The 24,466-nt window shown below is 38.1% G+C and overlaps 1 protein-coding gene across 1 annotated transcript; it reads right to left on the reverse strand.

Annotated features, from left to right (window-relative positions):
* Window positions 1-677: 677 nt before the first annotated feature.
* LOC121324610 (adenylosuccinate synthetase isozyme 1 B) lies at window positions 678-16,300 on the reverse strand. Its single transcript, XM_041266679.1, has 13 exons — window positions 16,037-16,300; window positions 11,221-11,323; window positions 11,060-11,122; window positions 10,455-10,505; window positions 8,861-8,927; window positions 7,844-7,951; window positions 6,480-6,561; window positions 5,652-5,778; window positions 5,134-5,288; window positions 4,306-4,430; window positions 3,470-3,567; window positions 2,579-2,728; window positions 678-1,500 (listed from the first exon to the last, which is right to left on the reverse strand). Exons 1-13 carry the CDS (start codon window positions 16,223-16,225, stop codon window positions 1,448-1,450), a joined length of 1,371 nt encoding a protein of 456 aa, XP_041122613.1. The 5' UTR covers window positions 16,226-16,300; the 3' UTR covers window positions 678-1,447.
* Between the last annotated feature and the right edge of the window lie 8,166 nt (window positions 16,301-24,466).

The following is a 24,466-nucleotide window of genomic DNA, read 5'->3' on the forward strand; positions in this document are numbered from 1 at the left end:
TAGTCAGAGTGGCCCTTCACCCTCATTGACAGTTTTATGGCTGTAGTTTGTAATTGCTTTGTCCAACCCCTGTAAATGATTAACGATTAGGACATTGGTTTGAAAAGCTGCTTTCAGATACTGGTCAGGGTTTAAGAGTAGGTTGATCTTATTTTATTAGAAGAAGAGCTGCTTGATTCTGCTTTTCCTGATGGAGAAAGGGTGGACAATGCAGTATAAATGCATTCAGACAGCATGCAGTTCAATCACAATACTTCTTAGCCTTTACACTTTAGAACATACAATGTAATAGATACAGTAAATCAAAATAGCGGGATGCCTATTGAAGTAAGTAATGCCAAACAGATACACATAATACAAGAGAGCCCTAATTATTCAAAACTGTTTGTTCAAGGTGTAGTTTGAATAACTTAAGGAGAGGTCTGGTGCTATCCTAGTTTAAAGAAAGCTCTCAGTTTGCATGCCTTACTTTCAGGTAGTCTGTTACATGTGCACTTGAGTTTCTTAATCCTATAATTACCAGTGCTAATTTAAAGAGAAATGCATCTTAGTGTTCCTTTCAAAACTACACCCGTGAGTTAATGAATGTAAGGTAAGAGTATGGAATTGTTAACCCCTTGCTTCTTGAATCCTACCTCGAAGAAACCAATGCCATTAAAAAAAACAACTAAGGGGAATTTTCAGCAAGCTTTTTAATCATTTGTCCAATATGTCCCTATGGTTTACAGAAAAAAATATAATGCAATTATAATAAAAAATACAACTGTCTTGCAGATAAGCTTTAAATTGTACAAGTGTTGGATAGACTGGGTTCAAAGAAACAATACAAACCATGCTGATGAGCCACAATAAATTCAAGTGAGGGGCATACTGGTGACATACTTGGAGAGAATCCTCAGGGCAGGGCTAGTAACCAAGAGTTTCAAATCCATTCTCCTCCCTTTCATACCTATTTCCTTAAGCTTGTACCATTGTTTATTTCACTGCTCTGAAGAACATCTCTCTCCCTCTATGTTGATCAAAACATCTACTAGCGTATTTCAACCACAGTTTCAGCAAAGCACTAATGGGAAAGGAACTCAGTCTCAGTCCACCAAAGAAAGCAAGGAGGACTTCAGTCAATAAGTGCGGACCAAAATGGAAGAGAGGGACACTCAGTAGTGTTGTCCTTTCAGAGACGTTTCAAATTAGATACATTAAAAAAACGTGTAAGAAATTCAATTGCAGTGAAAACAGTACAGATGCCAATAAAGGGTATGGCTTTTAGTTTAAAACCTCAGACCACACCTTTGTCTCTTTTTAAAGTGTCACCACTCATATTGCCTAGTAAAGATTCAGTTGATTTCCACTATTTATGCATCACCATGAACATCACTTGGAACTACAGTGTGTTGAGCAGGCTGTCAGGGAGCCTCGTGGTCTTGATCGAGTGGAGGCAGACGGGTATTCAGAACATCTGGATCATTGACTCTCGGGCCTTTCCAACACCAACCCATTTAACTGGAAAGAAAAGAAGAACACAAGAAGAAAGATTCATATTAATATGCTCTTAACTGCCTCAGTCTGACCAGGCCATCAGTAAGACTACTCGGTCCGTGCTTTTCAATTGAAGAGTTGCATGTTAAATTTCACACTAAAATTTTATGCCTTGGCGACTATTCACTACATTCTTCACTAGTTTCCATTGCTGTGCATCCTAATTAATCACAATGTAGACCTTGCAGGTCAGTGGTTTGTTAATTTACACTTTATCTCTAGGGACACTGACGTTTGTTAACGTGCATATTGCATGGGCTCCAGTGGTTTATTGGGATACCATTTTTATACCAGTGTATCACACTGAAGAAACCCTACCTTGAACAATGATTTGCAGAACACAACCTCACCAGCAATGGCAACACAATTACAATGGATTTGGAACAAATACTGCTGCACAGTGGTGATGATACTATTGAAATTACTGGCACTGAAACTGCTTCTTCAATTACCATTGTGATATCACCGGCATGTCAAATAAATGTAAATTTACCAGTGAGGTACCATTCTAACAACAGTGCTTACCACTGTAGCTGCTATTGATGTAATTGCTGCTTAGTACAGAGCCATTGCCATTACTGAGCTACTGATTTAGGAGAAAGTGTTGAAAAAATTGCTCCTCAATGTTTTGCAGCACGTACCTAAGGTTTATCAAATAAGGTAATACTATTATATTGCAGGAATAAGTAATTAAGTTGATAGTTATATTGAGATTGAATATAGTCCAGCAGTGGATACAAAAGTCTTTTTACACTGGAAAAAACCAACTGAAATATGTTTAGAAGGTTGCTAATCAGTCTTGTTAGATGTGAGCATTCAGAATTAGGATACATTTTAAAATCAGGCAAGATTAAGAAGTGGCATGCTTTAGAGAAACATATTAAATACTTGCCCCCCCACCATGCTTTTAAATAGAATTTAACTTTCCTTTGCTATATATCTCGGTATGTTTTCACTTGAATATGTGACAGTACACTTTTCCACTGAAGACTTGCTCAGGGTAAATGCCTTCACAAGAGTAGAATTTCTGGTGCAGACTCACTAGGAACACCGATATGGTTCTCCACAAATCGGATGTAGTTCTTTGCCTTGGGCGGCAGGTCATCCCACTTCCTGGCAGCAGTGGTGTCTGTCTTCCAGCCCGGCAGGGTCTCGTAATCCACCTCTATTCGCTGCAGGACCTCTTGGTTAGCTGAAAGAAACACACACTCAGACACTGCAATTTGCAAAAAATGTTACAAGAGAACGTTGCTTTCACATGAGTTACATTAGTAAGTTTATTTCCAATTCTTTTTTTTTGTTGTTTTAATTGCAAACTGGAGTAAAAAGCCTTGAAGAGTTGGGATTAAATAAGGTCTTTACTCCAAGAACTAATTTCTGTAAAAACGGAGAACTAGTAAAAAGCAACCCAGAAGAATAGCTTAAAGAGTAAGCAGCGGGGTTCCAAAAAATAGTGTTACACGTCCCCAGCTGTTACTACAACTAATAATGTACCTGTCATTTTCCATATTGTGTTATGGAAAAGATAAACGCTAGAGCACTTTTTTCTTCCTGCAGTGATTTAGAGGACAGATCCTAAACCCCAGTGAACGAGAGCATGCTTAGTTATTACGATAACTTCCATCAACTGATCAGAAAAAAAGTATTGTGCTATTGAAACAGAAGTGTTATATAAAAAGTGAATCACCATAACTTAGATGTGCAGTGTGCAAAACTGTCTTGTGAAATATGTTAAGTTTCGTCAAATTGTTATGATAGCTTTCCTTATCCCAATCACTCAAATGCCAGTACTAAACAGGCCACCATGACCTGTTTTCACAAGTGAAAGAGCAAAACATGTAAGCCTGATGTACCTCCACTATAGCCCTGCTGTTGTGGGGTTATTAAAACAGTAATGGGAGAATGTAAAACACACACCATACCAAGACCATACCTGGAAAATATGGAATTCTCTTCCCATTTAACTTGTAGGCGGTTCCCACTTTAATCTCATCCATAACATCCAGGATATCCAGTTTAGTTAAAGCTAAACTGTGGAGCACAAGTTGGAAGACAAGGTATTATTCCCCACAATGAAGACCACAGGTTAACAAAAAAAATAAATAAATAAAACACTGTGGTTTACTTTATTAAACACGTCCAAGGTCCACGAGTACACACATTTTGAAAAGAGCTTTGAAACAGACTTTAAGGTTATAAAGGTAAAAAGTGGTCAGGATGTTAAAAATGAAAAGAAAAATGACCAGGTAAGTTATTTAAACAGCTGTAGCAACACGTGGGGACGTGTAACGCTATATTGCTGAACCCCGCTAGTCACTCTTTAACAAATGGGCTATAACTTAGTCCAGTTACTCAAAGAAATTTTGACCAGAGGTTTGCTTTCAAACAGTATACACAGTCTACAATGCAGTAAAACTCTTTTTATAATCGTTTAACATTTTATTAAAATATAATAACGTATATGAAGATAACAAAGATTGGATACTGCCACCAAAAGTGTGTTAGAGGAGAACATTTTAGAAGATTTTTTTGTTGTTGTTTTTTAAGCCTTCCCTTACTATGCATTGTGCCAATTTACCTGGATATAGTGAAAAATACAACAGATTGTGAATAAATAAGTGGTAAGCGTCATCATGTTTGACCAGTCGGGTCAGGAATTGAACCTGGAGTTGAAATACGACACTTGAGAGCATTCGTTCATGGTAGACCTTGATGCTGTTATTTAATAGGACAGGCTAAATTTACGCAGTGAAAGGCTTGTCCACTTACGCAGTGAAGCCATTAATCATGTTTGCATATCTCAGGATGACGAGATCCAGCCAACCACAGCGCCTCTTCCTACCCGTGGTCACGCCTACTTCATGGCCTCTGGTCTGGAGCAGTTCTCCAACGTCCTGCAATGTTGTAAAAAAATACATTTAAAAAAAAAAAAAATCACTCAAATTGACTTCTGGACAGTGTTCTACCCCTACCACCAAGTATCACCACAGGGGTTGACCTGGTCTGTCACTTACAAAAGTCTACCATTATAATTCTGCAGTTTTCCCATGCTTTTCCATTGGTTGTACAATGCATTTACCATAGCTTAGCATAGTTTGCAATCTTTTGTAATATGCTTTACTGGACCTCGCTTGGCTTTACAATACTTACCATTTAAAAAAAAATACAACTGTTTTTTCTATGCTGTATTACACTTCACTATGATTTTACTATTGTAAACGTTTATAAGGGTAAGCACACATAGGTCTGACTAATTTGGTTTGTAAATGGAAACCCTGGCCTACTGTATACTGTGTAGTTTTGCAAGTCAGTTTCAGTCATTACTACAAGAAAACACTCATATTAGTTAGTAAGCCTGATAAAGATATATGCAGAAACAGCAGTACATAGATATTAAACACATTTAGGACCAATTATAATTTAGAAGTAAATATACCTATATGTCCCTGGGGTATCAATGTCATTCAAGCATGTGAGGGTATAGTAACTATTTTACTATACCACACATCACTTTGAACACATAGTTACCTGTTGTGAGAGACATGTCATAAAAACACTAGACTGCTTTGTAAAGGCACCTCAAGGCTGGTCACTCACATTATTCTGCTCTGTGGGGAAAGCTCCAATGCCCACTCGTGTGGTGTAGGCTTTCACCACCCCGTAGACCTCCCCAATGTTGAGTGGGGGGATCCCCAGGCCAGTGCACACCCCTCCCACGGTGCAGTTCGATGAGGTGACGAATGGGTATGTGCCTGGAAGCAAGAAATACACAATAGGAAGCACTGCCTTTATAAAAGTGCAGCATGGGAAATGTTCACTGCAGTTTCCCCATGCTTTCACTGTGGTTATACTGTGCATTACACATGGTTTACCATGGCTGGGTATGTGTTTGTATTGATGCTGTACTATATCCCTCTAGGCATTACATTTTGCCATGCTTTAAAACACACTGGCTATGATTTTATTATGGGCAACTTTTATAAGGGTTTTATGAGAAAAAATCATAAAAATGTACAATGTTCCCCTCTTATGTGCAGTTTTTAAATCGACTGTGTAGGAACACATGTATGTTTTTAGTCCCATATATATATAATCCAAGCTGGGAACAGACTTACCAAAGTCAATGTCAAGCAAGGCCGCATTGGCACCTTCTACTAGGATTTTCTTTGGAGGTCCATGAATAGCTTCATACATGAAATAGACACCATCCCTCACCATGGGGCGTATTCTCTCAGCATAGTCCTGAGAAACACAAGCACGACTTGTTAGTTTTAGTCTTCAAGGGCAATCCCCATTCCACCTGCATTTTTATCCCATTACCCCTGGCAACATTATTACAGCTTGCAGACTATGGGAGAGGCAGGGCTGGAGGAGAGAGAGGCGTACCACCCCAGACACTCTCAGTGTTCTCTCTTTCAGGGTATTATGATCTCTCCTCCCATGGTCTATGCAAAGCATCTATAGTAATCCAGGGTAAAAGGTAAAATAAAAGGCCCCCACAAAAGAACAAGGGGCATTTTATACAAGAAATTGAAAATGAAGCTTTGGTTAGTGTACCAGCCTGGGGTATCTTCAAAGCTGCATTTTAACTGGCACTATTCTGTATTTAACTGGAACATCCTTTCTAGAACATGAGAGCCATTAATTTATTTTTCTTACATATTTATTTTTTATTAGGTTACTAATATTCCTGAAAAACAAACCAAAGAAAATGTCAAATGAATAGATGTGCCATACTGCTTGGTAATATTACTATTTTGAACACATCACATGTGTAGCACACACTTGTGTTCATGTGCTGCTCTCACCTTGCCGAGCAATCAAGTGCAGTGCAAATGGGACCACTAACCTGTATTCTGCATCCCTGCCACAGATTGTCTTACTGACAGCAGACTCTTATACACAGTTTAATAATATTCTGAATCTACTTCCTCAGTCCTTACCTTTAGTTTTTTCAGTTGACCATCAATGTCTATCTCCAGACTGGGAAACATAGACTGGTATTGCTGGGCCAACTGCTTAAATCTGAAACCAGTAAAAAACAGAATAAGATCAATTGCACACCAGAGTTAGGAAAAGCACTGCGATTAGGAGAGAAGCAGTGGTGTCTTGTGGTCAGAGCTAAGCAAACCACCACAGGTCCCAGGTTTAAATACCAGTCATACTTTTTAAACAGCTGCCTTATAATCATTCATATTTTCATTAAAATATAGAGCTTGTTGACAGTCAGGCTCACTGCCCATCAGTAGTTCTCCCCTATTTCAAACCTGTTTGTCACTAAGTCACTTTATGAGCCAAACACTACTACTATGAACTACTTACTGTATGAGGCAAAAAAGTCTATTTTCAATATGTGCTAATAATACGGTAAATACCCTACATAAGGATGTAAGCTGTTTTCTAAACTGTAAGGGACATGAACCCTAAAAATATGTATGGGAGGTTGAGACAGGGAGATGGTCAAGGCACTGGCTTTTAAAGGGGCAGCGGAGTCAGCTATATGGGCAACAGCTGGACTCCCTGCTTAAGCAGAGATTGGAGAATGCAGGGAATGACCGCGACTGATTGTGGCTGCGTGTCCTCAGCTAGCTAGTGGGCACGGCTCGGCAGGGATGCCCTGCTTTTAAAAAGCGCTTCTGACAAAAGGTAGTGTTTATCCCTAAGACAAATCTCCCCTCTGCACAGGTAAAGGCAGATTTGACCAGGTTTTCAACCTCGACTAATGTATTTGACTAGTCAGTGTAGAGCTCCTGGTGTGGGACTATACAAAATAGATAGGACACAGCCGTTGTACCTCAAACCTTGTTTTATTAGGATTTTTGTTTTTGTTTTGACTGTTCAGTTAGTGTAAGACATCAGCGTGACGTCCTTACCATTGTTGGTATCACTGACACTTTCTTGTGTGAAACTATAAAGTGCTAGGGATACCATATTGTAAATGTCTAAATAAAATCTCCAATTGTTAGCAGATCCCACCCTTTTTATAGAGCTGTAACAGAGATGTCTACTTCAAGGACAGAATTCAATTTCAGTTCAATAGAAAATCATATGTTAGTTCATGCATCTTAAGAGCTGCTAATCCAATTGTGATGAAACTTGGTAAGGACATTCCTGAAGGCATCTATATCAAATCTAGATTGTGGTAATATACTTCTGCTGCAGTTCTAGCTTCTGATTGTGTTTTGAACCGCTCTCACAAATCTCATTACATTTGAGATGCTATTGTACATGCTGGTGAATGAATGCAGGTTAAGGTTCAGCACTGTGTTCTTTGTATTCTTGATAGCCAGAGCAGACCGGGTCATACCTTGAAGAGAAATCCTTAAAGTCAGCAAGCAAGTCACACACCCGGAGGCCAGTTCTCGCTGCTTTACTAGAGTATGTCGGCCCGATTCCCTTCTTGGTAGTTCCAATGCTATAGAAATGAACAACAAAGCAGCTGAACATCACATTCAACAAAGCAGCTGAACATCACATTCAACAATGCAGCTGAACATCACATTCAACAAAGCAGCTGAACATCACATTCAACACAGCAGCTGAACATCACATTCAACACAGCAGCTGAACATCACATTCAACACAGCAGCTGAACATCACATTCAACAAAGCAGCACTCTGCAAGCAAGGGATATCGTTATTTTAATCTCTTGTGCATAATAAGATGCATTTTGTTTATTAAGATTGAGATAACACATATGAAAAACTACACAAAAGCTACTGCTTTGTGTCAAGTGTGCCTGTTTTGTATGCAGCAATTTGTATTAAAATGGCACATAAATAATTATTGTTTGGAGGGAATTATTATTTAAGGAAATATATATAATATATATAGTATATATCTATTATATATATATATATATATGAGATAGGGAGAGAGAGAGCGAGAGGAGGAGATCTCTCCCTGGAGAGAGAGAGAGAGAGAGAGAGAGAGAGAGAGAGAGAGAGAGAGAGAAAGAGAGAGAGCGAGTGAGAGCAAGAGCGAGAGACAGTGAGAGAGAAAGCGAGAGAGAGAGATTGTTCAGCAATAAAGGGCTGTACCATGAGACCCGATTGTTCAGTGATGTTATAGATTCAAAAGGTCTAATTTAAAAGAAAAGAAAACTTGTACTAGTATTGTGCATTGAGTTTGTTAATTTAAACAGAACGCACTGTATGGTTAACCTGTTTCAATTAGCCTGTGTCATAGCTCTACCTTTTTAGATGATTGCAAGTACATCTATAATAGTACCATTCACTATACATACATACCACACCGCAGTGGGATTTTGCTTGTAGCCACAAGTATTAAAAGGGCAATTGATAGTCTAAATGTGCTATTTACTTTTTCCCATCTTGTTCTTCTCTCTCGACTTCCTGAAGCCCATCCACTTTCTGGTGAAAATCAAACACTGTCAACGAGAGAAAGGTGCAGGACAGTCAAATCATGTGAAAAGTTGCCTCCATATACCCCCAGGTTTGTATGCTTTCAATAGCTTATGCTAAAGAGCAATGGTATGAAGTTTAATCACAGTTGGGTATGAGGTTCTGGATATGTGTAATATAAATATGCGATATACAGACAGACGGCTGGGCAGTTAATTTATACTGTATGCCTTGGAAAAAAATGCTGCAATCTTTACAGTTGAGTTTTAGCTACATTATAATGCTTTCTCTATATAAGGTGGCCCTTTGTAGCATGCACTTGCACACATATTATCTTAACTATGCTTAATAATGTGCATAATACAGCATTATAATGGTTATCATTAATCCAATGGATATCCATCCCATGAATGCCCATGGGGTTTCAAGTTGTATCTATTCCATATACAAACTCATAGGGCACTTGCACTTCCTGTGTCTTTCACAGTAACATTGCCTCATGCCAAGGTGTGGGTTGTATCAGTGCATTACAGGTGGTGGGTTGTATCAGTGCATTACAGGTGGTGGGTTGTATCAGTGCATTATAGATGCTGGGTTGTATCAGTGCATTACAGCTGGTGGGTTGCATCAGTGCATTACAGCTGGTGGGTTGCATCAGTGCATTACAGCCGGTGGGTTGTATCAGTGCATTACAGCTGGTGGGTTGTATCAGTACTACTGGTGGGTTGTATCAGTGCATCACAGCTGGTGGGTTGGATCAGTGCATCACAGCTGGTGGTTTGGATCAGTGGATTACAGCTGGTGGGTTGGACCAGTGTATTACAGCTGGTGGGTTGGACCAGTGCATTACAGCTGGTGGTTAAGAGCTACAGGCCACTTAAACATTTAGCCTTTTCCTAATTATTAGTCTAGCACTGTCAAAAAGTAAATAGAATTGTGCAAATTTAAAATAAAAAGACATGGATGTAGTTGGCTGCAATGGCAGTGTCTTTGAAGCCCTGGCTTTTAGGACTAATTGCAGTCGATCTCTAGAACCGGGGTTGAGCGTGGTTGAAGGGACCGTAAATGAGAGAAAAACAAAAACTACACAGGGCAGTTCACCCCTAAAACTGAATAGTATAGCAGTCAACTTTGAAGAAGCCATTTATTGGGTCAGAATGTTGAACAAATATCCCATTCATGTATTCTCCATTGGTAGTAAATAGATAAAACTTCTTTTGCTAGTGCACTTATTTTGCTATTTTTTTTTAAGAAGGAACAAGAATCTAGTGAGGGATACTAAGATATTTAGTAAACAATGGGTCTGAATGGGGTAAAATAGGCAACAAATGACCCACCCCGAGCATCACAAACCAGCAGGGTCGAGTCACAGTACAAAATGTAAAGCCAGTGCCAAGGTTAAATATTTTTATATCTCAATTTTGGACCAGTGTTGAAAGATTAAGAACGTCTACTATTGCCCAATGTTTGTCCAGCAAACCAATCCAGTAATACAGATTTTTTTTTTCATACAGAAGATTTCACCAAAGTTGTAGATTACAGTAAATACATACCAATATGAGCTCGATCTGAAATGATCAATCTTTTTTGCCAGTCTTTTAATCCTATAAAGAAAAAAAGACTCGGTGAGACTGGAAGGTTAAAACTGCATTACTACAAACTAAATAAAGTCCTATGGTCTTTGAGCCTTGTATACTCAAACTCCAAAAGGGAACTCGGTGTTGTGTGCTGCAGATTCTAAACTTCAATACATGATCAATTCCACAATCATTCCCATAAAACAGCCTTATTCATATAAACTGCCACCTATATTACCTGTAAAATAAATACAATATCATACATGGAGAAAATGGTCAAGGGTGTTGTTCAATACTCAAAGAGGACACAGGGGCTTTCTGGTCACAGGACTTGAATATATATTAAAAAGTGTGTCAAAATAGAGCGATCCGTATAGTGAAAACGTTGAGGACTGTGTGTTCAAACTAGTGCGTATAAGAATCAAAGTTTAATAAGCGACTCTCGGATATAAGCAAAAATGTGACAAAGACTGGTGGATGAACAGACAGACATCAGTATGTATCCAGAATCTGATACACTCAATAACTTTTCTGACAACTGGATAAGCTGTTCTAAACATTTAGTACAAAAATGTCCTTACCTTTCTTCTCATTTTTATCACCTTCTTCAAACAAGCCAGGCAGATGTATGACAACACCGTTTCCTGCAGATGGCATTAGATACCACATATTAGATGCTAGACACCTCCCCTAGGTTAACTATACAGACTTGCAGTATGGTAACCATTAAAATGTGACCTACCAATCAAGGAAATGGCTTTGTGGTTGATGATCCCGCTGGGTAAGAGATGGAAATCATACTCCTTTCCCTCCACCACCACTGTGTGACCGGCATTGTTTCCACCCTGAAAGCAACAGAAGGGTGAGAATGTTCTTTTTATTTTTGAAACGAGAAGTCTGTGTTTTTGTGATGAACAAATACAAATGTTAGTAAATTCAGAAGTCACTATCAGCATCATGAAAAAAATGCCAGTGGCCTCTATATATAAATATAAATATAACTTTACAAAGAGACAGACAGACAGGGTCCATCATGCTTCCCCAGTTTTTGGAGAAATGGTTCTCAAGATGGAAGTAAAAATGTTTGGCATTGGACTGGGTTTGTGGCTTATAGTTGGGAAACTATTATCCCCAAAGCCAAAGATTAAGGGCAATATTGCCCCCTGGTGGACACTATAAAAACCCAAGGAGACAATTGCTTTCAACATAACCCTGAATACCCAGTCCATATATGTTTTGTTAACCCTTAAAAAAGTGTTAAAAGCCTTTGGCTCCAGGATGGCAGTGCAGCATTCATGCAGATGGCATTTCATGCTTGTATTTCTCCATGGTTTTTGTGTTTTTGAAGTGGAGGTACTGCTGAATGATGGTGATAGATGTTACCATATTTGTGGTTTTAGTGTCTTTTTCGTTTAGAATTCGTTGAAGCACTTTTTCAGAAAGCTGAGGAAAAAGTGCTTCCACAATCTGTCCTTTATCCACCAGCATAACAGAGGAGCTATGAATGGGTGCTTGGTATGGATATGTACTTGGTATGGATATGTGACGATGTAAATGACTTCTGAGAGTATAGTGCAAACTAAAATATGTTTTTAGAAAATGTAGGCTAAGTTTTTATATAACATATATCGGTGTCATTATAGCTGTTCTTGACCCTTCTCAAAAGTGGACTTGAGTAAAACAGGAAAAAGGCACTCCATTGCCCTTCAAATCGGAAACCTTTCCCACCTTCCTGTGTAGGATCTGTTTATACCTCATACCTGCATTTAGACTCTCCAGAACAATAGTCTGTCAGGGGCTGGGCTGGGATTTGAACCCAGATCTCACATGACCTCACAATGTTCCTGCACTGCTAGAGAGCTGATCGGGGACAAGTTGTACCACTGCTTCCTCTTCAGAAGGAGCTATTTTAATAGTGAAAGCTGAGGCATGGTGACTCGCTTGTGTTCAAGCAAGAGCAGTATTCAGCCTGCCCTACTCACGTTTCAATTTTCTGATGTGAACATGACCTACGTTTATCCCTAACAGCTTATAGAACTGCATAGGGAAAGCCATGGCCGATGAACTTCAGTCCTTACATAACAAGTCCAGCAAAACCAGGACACAGCAACTGCCTGTTGCATCATCCTCTCAATAACCTGTTTAAAATCCCTCACATGAGGAAAGTGATGTGTAAGTGGAATAGCTCATACTTAAATGACAATATATATTACAACTAACAACTGAGAATTACTGCACTCAAGTTTGTGTTAATTATTTGCCTTCTGTAGTCTTATATTTGAATATTCAGAATATTGGTTAAAACAGTATTATATAACGGCCATGAACACAGGAAAAAGGTTTATCATTTTTCCTCGCACTTTTGAAATCTTTGCTCATACTTTGTGGTATACATTTTTTAAATTGCAATCCAAATTCTTCTGAGTGAGTCGAGGAGGACACTGTGTAACTGGCCCAGCACAGAATAACAGAAGGCTAAAGTTCAGCTTGATAACACACAGTGGTGATAAAACTGTAATATTGGGATTGTGAATACTGTGTTGCTTTATATAGTACAGGGCTGGACAACCCTGGTCCTGGAGGGCCGGTGTCCCTCCTGGTTTTTGTTCCAACTGTACCCTTAATTAATTAATTGGACCAATTAAGCTTCAAATAAGCACTTAATTGGTCCAGTTAAATAATTTAGGGTACAGTTGGAACAAAAACCAGGAGGGACAGCAACCCTCCAGGACCAGGGCTGCCCACCTGACATAGTACATAAACATGTAACATCAAAATCCTTCAACATATGTGACCTACAGCATATTTTGAAAGATTGGTAAGTTATGTTGTGTAAATCTCAGTTATTAAAATTATGCAAGGTAAAACCACAATGTGGATTCCTGTCTTACAACCATATGATGTAAGGTAGTGGTTCCCAACCCTTGTCATTCCAACTGAGCTCTCCGTTACTTAACTAGACCCTTTATTGAACTGATAATTTGTTAATTAGACCTTTTGAATTATTTTCAGCTCTTAAACAGTTGCAGAGTTCAAGTTACTGATAAAATGTTATAGTTAACTTGACATATGCAACTGTTAAGAGCTGAAAACAATTAAAAGGTGTAATTCACATCAAGTAACTGAGATCTCAGTCAGAATGAAAACCAACATACACAGTGGGTCCCGAGGACCAGGGTTCAGAACCACTGGTGTAGGGCAAAGCAAAACATTAATAAAACAAGATTTATATACTAAGCATCAAAAGAAACTTAGCACTTATATTTGAGCATCAAAAGAAACATATCACTTATATTTGGATAAAACTGTGATCAAAAAATGACTAACTCTGTTTTACAGCAGGTGCAGTGACTTTTTATTATTCTGATTAACAATTGACATCACAAAGATGCTGCAAAATGATCTGTCAATCTTTGGCAGATGTGTGACTCTTGGTCTCCCGGTTCGTTGACAGAGCGTGTCTGGTTATATCGTCTCACCAGGTTTGAAATTGCTGGCTGGGAGCACCCAAGACGGCAAGCTAGAGTACACTGCCCAAGTCCAGCCTCCAACATGTCGATTGCACAAAGGTGCTGCTTTCTTGACAGACGTGGCATATTGTTTTTTTTTTCTATGATTTTCTTTATTGCTTTTATTCAAGCTTGCAATTCAACACCTGAAATCACTCCATATCCAGTGTCCAATCAACTGTCTCACTAATTAGGTGCATGTGCTTCAGTCATAGTCACTCAAGCGTGTCATGGTCAAGGATGAACGATCACGTGATTAAAAAAAATCCAAAAACGTTTTGTCAATGTCCATCACTTATATACCTTATTATTTTCAAAAATAGATGTGTTATAATAGTGATAAGTTTCTTTTAATGCTTGATATCGCTTAAAATGTTAAAAGTGGAAATCAAACACAAATGGTACTCAAGAGTCCCTGACATTTGAAGCAGGAAGCAAATGTTTAATATGGCAAGAACATAAAACAGGATGTTGTACAAAGAGGTTGTTGTATAAAATGTAGACCCTCTGTGTTGTTTTAACGACCCCAAACAGATGCTTAAGGCAATATGAAGATGGTTTCCAGTGGATTTTCCTTGGAGATTTTCCTTGGATTTGTCACTGCTCTGATTGCATGACTCACCCCACACTCCATGTGGGAGATACTTGTTAAGCCACCAGGGCTTGCTAGAGTTTGTTTTTAGTGTGATTTAAGCATTCCTCAGTTTTCAGTTTGGGTCCCTATTAAAAAGTACCATGGCCTCAGCTCAACCTCTGTTTGTCTTTGGCTTGTCGGGAGACATTGCCAAGATCAAACTGGAGCTGCAGCTGATTGAGATCTTGTGATGGAGCAGCCCTTAGGAGGGGTGTGAAGAACCTGCTGTGCTTTTCAAACCAGCTCAATAGATACTGAACTTTTGTGTGGTATTGGTAGTGCACTTACTTATTTATTTAATTATGCAGTTTGCCGATGCATTTATCATGGTTTACCTTGTCTTTTTAATATGCTTTATAATTTCTCCAAGGGCTGTGCATTTCCATGCTTTCACTATACTTTATTACACACGCTGCATGTACTATTGAAACCTTTAGAAGGGTAATAATCCCCATCACAAAGTAAATGATGCATGCTATTCAGATAGGAATGCTGCCAACCTCAAATGACTTGATCTCAATCCAGCTGAGATCACTTAAGTGCCAGCATCTTTAATGACGAGTTTGCATGCCAGCTTGAGTGGATTCTATTATTTCTAAGCCAATTATGAACTACATATACCGTGTGTGTGTGTGTGTGTGTGTGTGTGTGTGTGTGTGTGTGTGTGTGTGTGTGTGTGTGTGTGTGTGTGTGTGTGTGTGTGTGTGTGTGTACGTAATACCATATGGTACAGTTTGTTAACTTATACACACTCTCACACCACCTTAAACACCACTAGGCAACTGCTGTTTAGGTTACAAAGTGGTATGCTACCAATTTGCTGTGACATTTCTAAGTGTGAGAATGTGGAGTTGAGAGACGGTTCAGGACATTGCCTTCCCTGTAACGGAATCCCTCAGCCGTCCTCGAATTCATTTGCAGGGCTTCCCAACTTGGGACGAGTATTAAATGACTCTGATTTCACTGGACGATCATCTGCCTGTATTTATAGTTGCCAGGCTACTTTTTGTGTGGCACGCATTCCATACCACTAGTCTAGCAATATGTCGCCTATTTTAATTAATATGCACAACAAGGTTAAATCTACAGTTATATGTGTGTTTGTACACAGACATTAATCTTCACATTATACATGCTTGGTATTCAATAAGAGACTTTAGAGCCGGATTTATGGTTTTGCTTTACTGAAGTAGTGGTGCACACTGCACCCGGTCAGAATGATTTCTGGCCCTACCCCGTATCTATGAATTCATGTAATACCGATACACTAAATGCTAATTGGTTGGTGTAGACACAGTCTTTGTTATTAGCAAACTGTTAAAAGTTACAAAGTTAGGCACGAAATACACTACAAAAAAAAAAAAAAAATGCATGCGTCAAAAAAAATAAATAAATAAAATAAAATCCTTCTTTACCTGGCACCTGCAAATTAAATCAGATTCTGTTGCAAGCAGATCGACCACTTTCCCCTTCCCTTCATCTCCCCACTGCGCTCCAAGAACGACTGTGACTTTGTTCCCCAAGTCGCTTCTTGGTCGCTTGACCCCAGAGCTCGGAGGGTTGGAGTAGTTCTTGTGATCTTTTGCACCCCAGCCGCTGGACATCTTTATACCAACGCCGCTTCTGCTGCAGAAGACAGACAGTCTGAAATAAAGAGACGCCCGTCTTTAAACTCAGAACACCGAGTAACTAAATACGGTCCAATACTTAACCAGAGTGATGTCAGCAGCAGCAACTCACACACCTGCACTTGTCCCGATATATTTAGGAGACTAACGTAATGGGCTGCACCATGGGCTGGGTGGCTTTGCGTGATATACGAAGGTGTCGCACATCTTCGTCATTTCTTCACTTGAGAGTGTGCGTAACACAATCTTAACTCGTTATATATCCTACATTTCATATAGGATGCACAAATCAAGCTACTAAGCATTTGCTGTGTTCTACATAAATTTAATGTCTAGCAGTTTGCATTATGTTTCAGAGTAATTGATGTCATATGTCAGATGATGGCACAGCTACGCTAGCCGGCTCTTATCACGGGATGGTAAGTGGTGCGCAGGAGATACAGAATAAGCTATGGAAACCAGTCATCAATTAAGAAGTGAGGTATTAACAGCACGTTTAATTTAGGGTCCGAGCTATTTGGCCTGTTTTTTTTTCTGTTGTGGATATATCTATTTAACTATAAAGGTTCATGTAGATACATTAAATGAATGTACATAAATGAATGATTAGGTGCATGTTGTGGAATATTGGAGTCAATTAAAACAATTAGTGATACAAAATACATATTCCATTTATATAAAATAAATCACAAAAGTAAACACTATGTGAGGGTTTTTCACACCATCACAGTATAGAAGCCAATGTGGTCCAATGATTAAAGTCCAGGGCTTGTAACCAGAAAATCACTGTTCAACTTTCACCCCTTCCTCTGACTGACTCAATGTGAGACCCTGAACAAGTCACTTAACCTCCTTGTGCTCCTGCAGATAAGGTGTTAAATCAATGTCATATTATAAGTGACTCTGCATATAATGCACAGTTCACAGCCTACCTCTGTAAAACACTTTGTGATGGTGGTCCACTATGAAAGGTCTTATATAAATAAAGATATTCTATTGTAAACCATATTATTTTTTATCAGTTAGTCTTTGACACCAAATCTCAGAATATGGTAACATAAATTCTGGCCTACAAATGCTAGGACTAATGAAGGTTGTAGCTATAAAAACGCTTGTCCAAAATGTTGTAGACTTTGCTTGGAAATTTATTACAGGTTATTTCCACATGCTGTAAATGCATAGCTCATGGTAACATGCTTTTTCACTGTACTGATACAGACTGACTGTACTATTAATGTAGGGAATTTCTGTAACATTCTTTGGTACGTGGATGGTGACCTATTGTACATTATGATTAAACCTGTTAGTGTAGTAACCTTTACAGAGAGATGTGTATGTTTCTGACATCTCCTGTTTTATGTCCATGAAGCAAGGCTTGTTTTCCTGAAGCTGTCTATTAGCCATGCAGCTGTAAGATTTAAGTGTATGTTGTATACAGTTATATAAACTTTTAATGTTCATACTAATATTACATTACTAAACTATCACACAACAAACTGCAACCCCAACACTGGACAGTTGTAAATGGTTATTTGCAATGTGCATATATAGCAAACAGAACTAAGCGGTGTTCGATGTATGCATTATATATATAATAAAACATTACTGGTATCCATGCTGCGTTTGTATTTTATATTATTGCTTGTACCTGGAAATCCTTATTTTGCTAGTTTATTGGTGCTTATTTTCAGTTTTTGTTCTCATCAGTAAAAAGGTCTACTGGATTTATACACATAGGGTTCACACACACACACACACATATATATATATATATATATATATATATATATATATATATATATATATATATTGTGTGAACTGTATGGATCTTGAGAAGTTGTCTTACCAAAACATATACAGTATGCATCATAGATTAGCTTTGCTTAAGATTTTCGTATGCACATTTTCAATTTTCCATGTTCTGTTTTTATGTGGCATAGGGATCCACTCCACAGGGATTGCATACTAAACACAGTCAGTGAGAACATTATTAGCTGGAATGTTTTCTTACAAATACAAATGTGATTTAAAATGAATGACATCATTCATAAAATGCCTCAGGCAAACACAAACCAAAAGCAAGAATGGTATTTTATGGTTTTATTTAAGATATGAAGGCAAACCAATATAAAGAACTACAGTTCTGTATATGAAGTTGTCAGATGCATGCAGAATATTGTTATGATTGTGTGCCGCTCAAAATAATAAATAGAAAATACAAACCTACTGATACAGGTAATATGAGGAAGTTGAAAACAGTATAAATGCCAAGACAGTTTACAGAATATATAAGTAATGGATAAGATATAGAGGAGTCATTTGCTTGCTGTGGCTGCCCACTACACGGCCAGCAGGACAGAAAAAAAAGGGTGGCGATTAGTGGAGGTGGAGGGATGTGACCAATTGTGCATAAGCTAGGTGTCAGGTTTATTTATAATCTGATTGGTTAATAGTTGACATAATAAGTATGGGGCTAGTCCTTCCTCCAAGTTTACGAACATGTTTTCTGACAAGGCAAACCATGGTAAACTATAGTAACTGGAAAACATAACATGGGAAAAATGCAAAATGACTGCAAATTTACCACTGTATTCTTCTATAAGAGAGGGCATTGACTCTCTTTTATTGTCATTGGGCCGACACTGGTTTTGTTTTTTCCTGAAGGAATGTCAATGAATGTTACAAAAGGACGCACGAACACAGCATGGGGGCCCTTGAATTAACACAATTAAAATGGTTTAACTTTTATACCATTTAGAAACACAGGCAAAGAAACAGCTACTAAGTACATGCTTAGACTATTTGGCCCATTGGCCCTGATTTAAAAGCTTTTTTTTTTATTTGAGCAGTTTTACTTAACAGGCCAGGTTTAATTTATAACAGTATAGTTTTCTAAAAGGAAGCTGCAAGGCAGCACACATAGAAAGGAATTAGTGTGTTCAGAAAAGCAAGGACAGCTTTGCTTGGTTGTGTGTGCTCGCTATCTACAGCACCCGCCTTATCACTTAACAGCTGGTCTGTGGGAAAGTGTCTCGTAAAAAATAACAAGCCAAGAATTGCTTGGAATATGTATCAATTAATATTTTTTTCTTTATCTCCATATAGTGAACTCCTTCCTTGTGACCAGCATTATATGAAGACCAATTTAACATTAACACCACTTTCTTTCAATCCCTTTCCAATTTTAGATTTACTGTACTAAGACCACTTCTCTATTGACCAGTCCCTAGTGGCTGTGAATTTCAAAATTGTACTAGTTTTGTAACATTATTGGTGCATTTTTCTTTCAGAATTTTTTTTTTTTTTTTTTTTTTTTTTTTTTTTAAATGGCACAATTATTTTATAAGCATATCCCTTTAATCCTGAAGAGTGTGTCTATCACTGGCAGTCTTTTCCTTACGGCTTCCTTTTGGATCTCAAGCAAGACCGGATTAATCGTTGGCACTCGTTTCTTTAGATCCTTGAATTCACAGGATGGCTGCAAGTAAATCCTGGGATACTTAAGGTCCCGTTGCTGTGATTCAACCCAAAAAGTCTTCTTGAACAGCACTTGAATATTAGCTTCATGGCATTAGCAGGGAATCAGCAAAAAAGTACATCATCATACAGTTTTACAAAATGATAACACCATATAGAAAGGCAAGCCACCTGCCCAAACTCAACATGTCCTTTTGGCTTTTGTCTTGCCTTTCTTCCGTGGTCCACCTGCAAACATAAAATACAAAACCAACAGTTAGTAACACAGTAGAGGGGGTGGGCACAGGGCAACATCACCGTTTCATCAACACATCAGCCAATCAAGTATGTGATCTTCCACACACTAGCAATTGAAGGGTAATGACCACCAGCAACACATTTCATATTAGCAACTATGATAGACTGGTATGGCAAAAGCCCATTGACAGAGTCCTAGAGACTGGAATATGATGGCTATATGTTGCAACATTTCCCCTTAAAACTGCTAGTGTATCGAGGCTTTGATTCCATAAATCACGCAAAAGCAATTTACTGAAATATCAACTTGTTATTGGGCCTTAATTGCCATTACATATTTAATACAGAGCTCCCAAATAGCCTCCTGATATGAATTACTCTTATGTAACTTTCCCTCTTGGACCAGAATCAAGCAGAGGACCTGCAGGTGACAGACTGCATATCTTGTTGCAATAAAGATAGTGCGACTTTCAAGGGCTTCAGCCTGTGCTTTCATTGCCGTTCTGCATCTTTGTGGTGCAGCAGTGAAAGATGGTGGAATTGTTGCACAGAATCAATCAGGGCTCTCTGTAGATCCTATTTACTGGTTGTTTTGACACATAAACCTTTCACAACCTTAATCACACCATTAAGGCAGAGTCATACAAACGGCATCGTTACTGAACTAAAAAAAAAAATAAATCACCATGGTGATGAGACAAACATTACCTTTGTTGCGTCCCTAGTTGCCCACATTGCATCTTTTTTTTTTCCCCCCAAACATATTCCAGATAGTTCTGATATATTTTCACTCGGAGGTAAATAAACTAGGGATTGTTTTTATTCAACTTTTACTCAAGAACATTCACTAGGAGAAAGAGATTTGTTCTTCTAAACATCGCCGTGTATCCAGAACCTGCTCCCTCCTGCAACAATGCTGGTACTGTGGTGAAATGAGGGGAACAGAAAACCAGCTTTGCTGCAGAAGGGAGCGTTCCTAAGAATATACTTGTTTTTTTTCGCCTGTCGAATGATTCCAGAGTAAATGTTGAGAAATGCTGACAAACAGTTGAGTCTGGAACGTGTTTAAAAATATAACGATGTGATACAGACATCAGGAGACACAGCGAAGGTAATGTAATGGGTTTCTTGCAACCTTTGCAGGGTCTTCTGTAACTCTTTAAGGGTCTGGTCCATGAAAATAATTACTTTGGTGTCATGTGTGATTTTGCACCATTACTATGCTAAATTATATAAACTTTACTTCAGGCAGGACTGGAAGTGAGGAGGGGCTGTCTGGAGATCCAATGTACTGGTATTCATCTTAGCAAGGATCGTGCCACACAACTCATCAGGCAATAGCAACAGCTGCTATGAATGGCAAATGAAAGTCCACAGTCCCAGAGCTCCAAGTATTATTTATATTCCTGTCTTTGCATTTCAGTTACTCAGAATAAAACCCATATTATTTAAAAGAATATAAAGTTTTAGAGTCAGTATTGATTTGAAGGTTATTGGAGTAGGAAAAGTAAAAGGTACTGTACATCTGATGGGAATGCAATACACAGTTGGTTAAAAACAAAGACTGTGTTAGATTTGTGTACGCGTTAGTGACCAGAGCTGTAATTAATCACATGGACATTTCCTTTGACAATGTTAGTGCAACAAACACCTATTTTTACCTACCTCACTGTAAACTACAACCTTTTTTTGACTTTGTGTGTCCATTTTCCTTGTAAACTGCTGTTTAAAAAAGAAATATACTAAAATATTACTTCAAGCAAATGACACAATCCCGTTATTAGCCTATAAAGGCTGATCTGCAGGTTACTCAGTACATTCAAGGTAAATTATTTAAACAGTTGCATAACTGTTCTTTGCAATTGGAATTTATATTTTAGAGACATTATATTGTTCAACTGCTTTTACTTGAAGCCAATTGAATGACTAGCAGTGACTTCAGCTTAAGTAATTTGTTGCCACTATGAGAAGCTATTTTAACAAAATACTGCCAATTGCAATTTTGCTCAATGGAATTGAAAAAGCCCGGTACATACACAAGTTAAAAAGCAAACATACCCTTATAGTCAGCACTTTAAACTTCTATCCAAAATCTTTTTTTTTTTTTTTTTTTTTTTTTTTTTTTAACAATTACATTGAATGAAATCACATTTAAAATGTAACAGTTGCACACCTAGTTACCTTGAAGTTGAGACTTGGTTCAACCATTTATATTATAGGATGTTGGTTAGGGCAAGCGAGCCAACTCAATTACCTTTGATCTGGGGTCTCCAACCCTGGTCCTGGAGAGCTACAGGGTCTTCTGGTTTTCATTTCAACCAATCTCTCAGTTACTTAATAAAACTGATTATTGGCTTAATTAGTCAAGATTAGCAAATGTTCCATATCTTTAGCCATTGATGACGTAAAGACACCTATAAAACCTGCAGGATTGGGGCTCCAGGACCAGGGTTGAACACCCCTGCCTTAGATGCTAGATCTGTACAACTGGATAGAGCTTGACTGAGGGTTTTATTTAATGTAGACATTTCATTTAAATCATACCCAGTATTAATTGAAACTTTAAAAAACATAGCACATGACCAATGGGTCTAAACAACATCCAAATAATCTAAAACTGTTGAATGTGGGTTGGCAACTAGGGTTCTACGAGACAGAACAGGATTTTGAAGTTGCCTTTAAACTGAAGGAAATGAACACGTGAAATAAGTGCTAAACCCTTGCTAAACTGATTTTGTTGATTATCTCGAGGCAGCATGACACTACAATAGCTTTTTAAATAAGTACCATCATCAATATTTATTTTGTTAATAGTTTTAAAAATATATATTTTAAATTTTCTAGTTGTATATCACCTTCTCCCGCTCAGTTCATGAATGCTGACCAGCTGTTCCTGACCTCAGACCGCGTGAACAGCTGATCAGTGTTATTTAATAGGGAGCTTCAATGTAAATTAGGGTTATATATTACTAATTAACAGGGTATAAATAGCAACTTAAATATTGATAACTGAAATCCTTATTATTTTGTAAAATTAGTATCTTGAATAAAGCTACACACATTTCAAGATGCTTTTTGTAAGATCTGTATTATCACATTGATTAAGATAATTAAGAAGCAGTATAAATTAAGCAAGTGTTTAGAGCTCAATTCAAGTGTTTATTTCTTTCAGTTTAAGGGCAACTTAAAAACCCTGCCCCATCCCAAAGTGAATTATGGGGCAAAGTGGCAACTACTATTTTTACATGATTTCAAAACATGTTTTATTTAGTGAAAAGTGCTTGTTTTCAGTTTTATTTTGTTGTATGGCCACTACAGGCTTGAGCCAAAAAGGCCCTTTGTCTCAAACCTACTAGGGACTGCAGCTCAAGAAGTGGACTAGGAAAAAAAACTGATACACTGGATTTCTGTTTCTTGATGGCACAGCAAGAGAATTCAAGGGTCATGGCAGCCCTTTGACACACTGAAGTAAGCTAGTTAATTTTGCTATTAACCTATCAATTGTCCTTTCCAGGTACATATATTTAATAGAATCTACCAACGGAGATCTGACCTACGTTCAGATACGAAAACGTTTTACTCACTGCTTCTCCTCTCTGCTAGCTTATGTCAACAGAAAAACATTCAGAAATGGCTGCAACTCTTTGCGTAGCTGAAAGCAGCTGTGGTACAGAAGGTCAAAAATCCTAAAATCACCCTGTTAATGCAGAGTAAATATTTTCCTTCTGATAATACGCACTGATTTAAAAAAAAAAAAAAAACCTGCACTATGTGCTTGACTTTCTGGTTATTGATTACATTGGTCTTTTAAACCCTTCCCCACACATCTACATCAAAACACAGAATTCATGTGCTTTAGGGTTATGGTATAAGTAGTACTGTAGTTCTTAAATGACACAAAACACATTTCTTAATGATCTGTTCCTTTTCCAAATACCCAAAGAAACAACTTTCATCAACAGGCACAGGCAAAAGACCAAGTATGAGTTTGTATTGAGAATAGCAGCAAAAGTGTATTCTAGTTTGATCAGTGAGACTGAAGTGTGGTTGAACTTGGATAGCATTCAAGAGATTTGATACTTGGTTGGTTTACTTAAGTTTCACCTATGTGAAAATAGAAACCAAATTCAAAAACATGAACTAAAAAGGAACTTACGCAATTGCCAACATACAAGAACATTAAATAGCTACCGGATGAGACACAAGATGGTCCCCAAAACTCCCAACATAACATTCCTCAAACAACTGCAGTTTAGTGAACTCTTCCTTTTTAAATGCACTGCACTTGTACGTAACACACAACATTTAAATTAAATAGTTATTTACAAAGATACACACACTTTTTATTCTGTACATTTCTATATTTTAGGTAGTTTCACAAAAACTATATTGGGATTACCTTCACCACTCTTCTTTTTATTCTTCCCAACGTGTTTAGACAGCCCTTTGTCTGCAGATTTCTGGGAGTTTGTGGACTTGCGTGAACTGGAAGTGCTTTGCTCC

The sequence above is a fragment of the Polyodon spathula genome, chromosome 12 (assembly GCF_017654505.1).
Source record: "Polyodon spathula isolate WHYD16114869_AA chromosome 12, ASM1765450v1, whole genome shotgun sequence".
In the NCBI taxonomy this organism is placed as follows: domain Eukaryota; kingdom Metazoa; phylum Chordata; class Actinopteri; order Acipenseriformes; family Polyodontidae; genus Polyodon; species Polyodon spathula.

Bases quoted from the DNA above. Each gene is read 5' to 3' on its own strand.
- LOC121324610 (XM_041266679.1), bottom strand. From the start codon at position 16,225: ATGTCCAGCGGCTGGGGTGCAAAAGATCACAAGAACTACTCCAACCCT. The intron at 4,431-5,133 runs GTGAGTGACCAG...ACAACATTGCAG, and splicing joins TCCCCACAGAGCAGAATAAT to GACGTTGGAGAACTGCTCCA. The intron at 2,729-3,469 runs GTATGGTCTTGG...TGTTTCTTTCAG, and splicing joins GAGAATTCCATATTTTCCAG to CTAACCAAGAGGTCCTGCAG.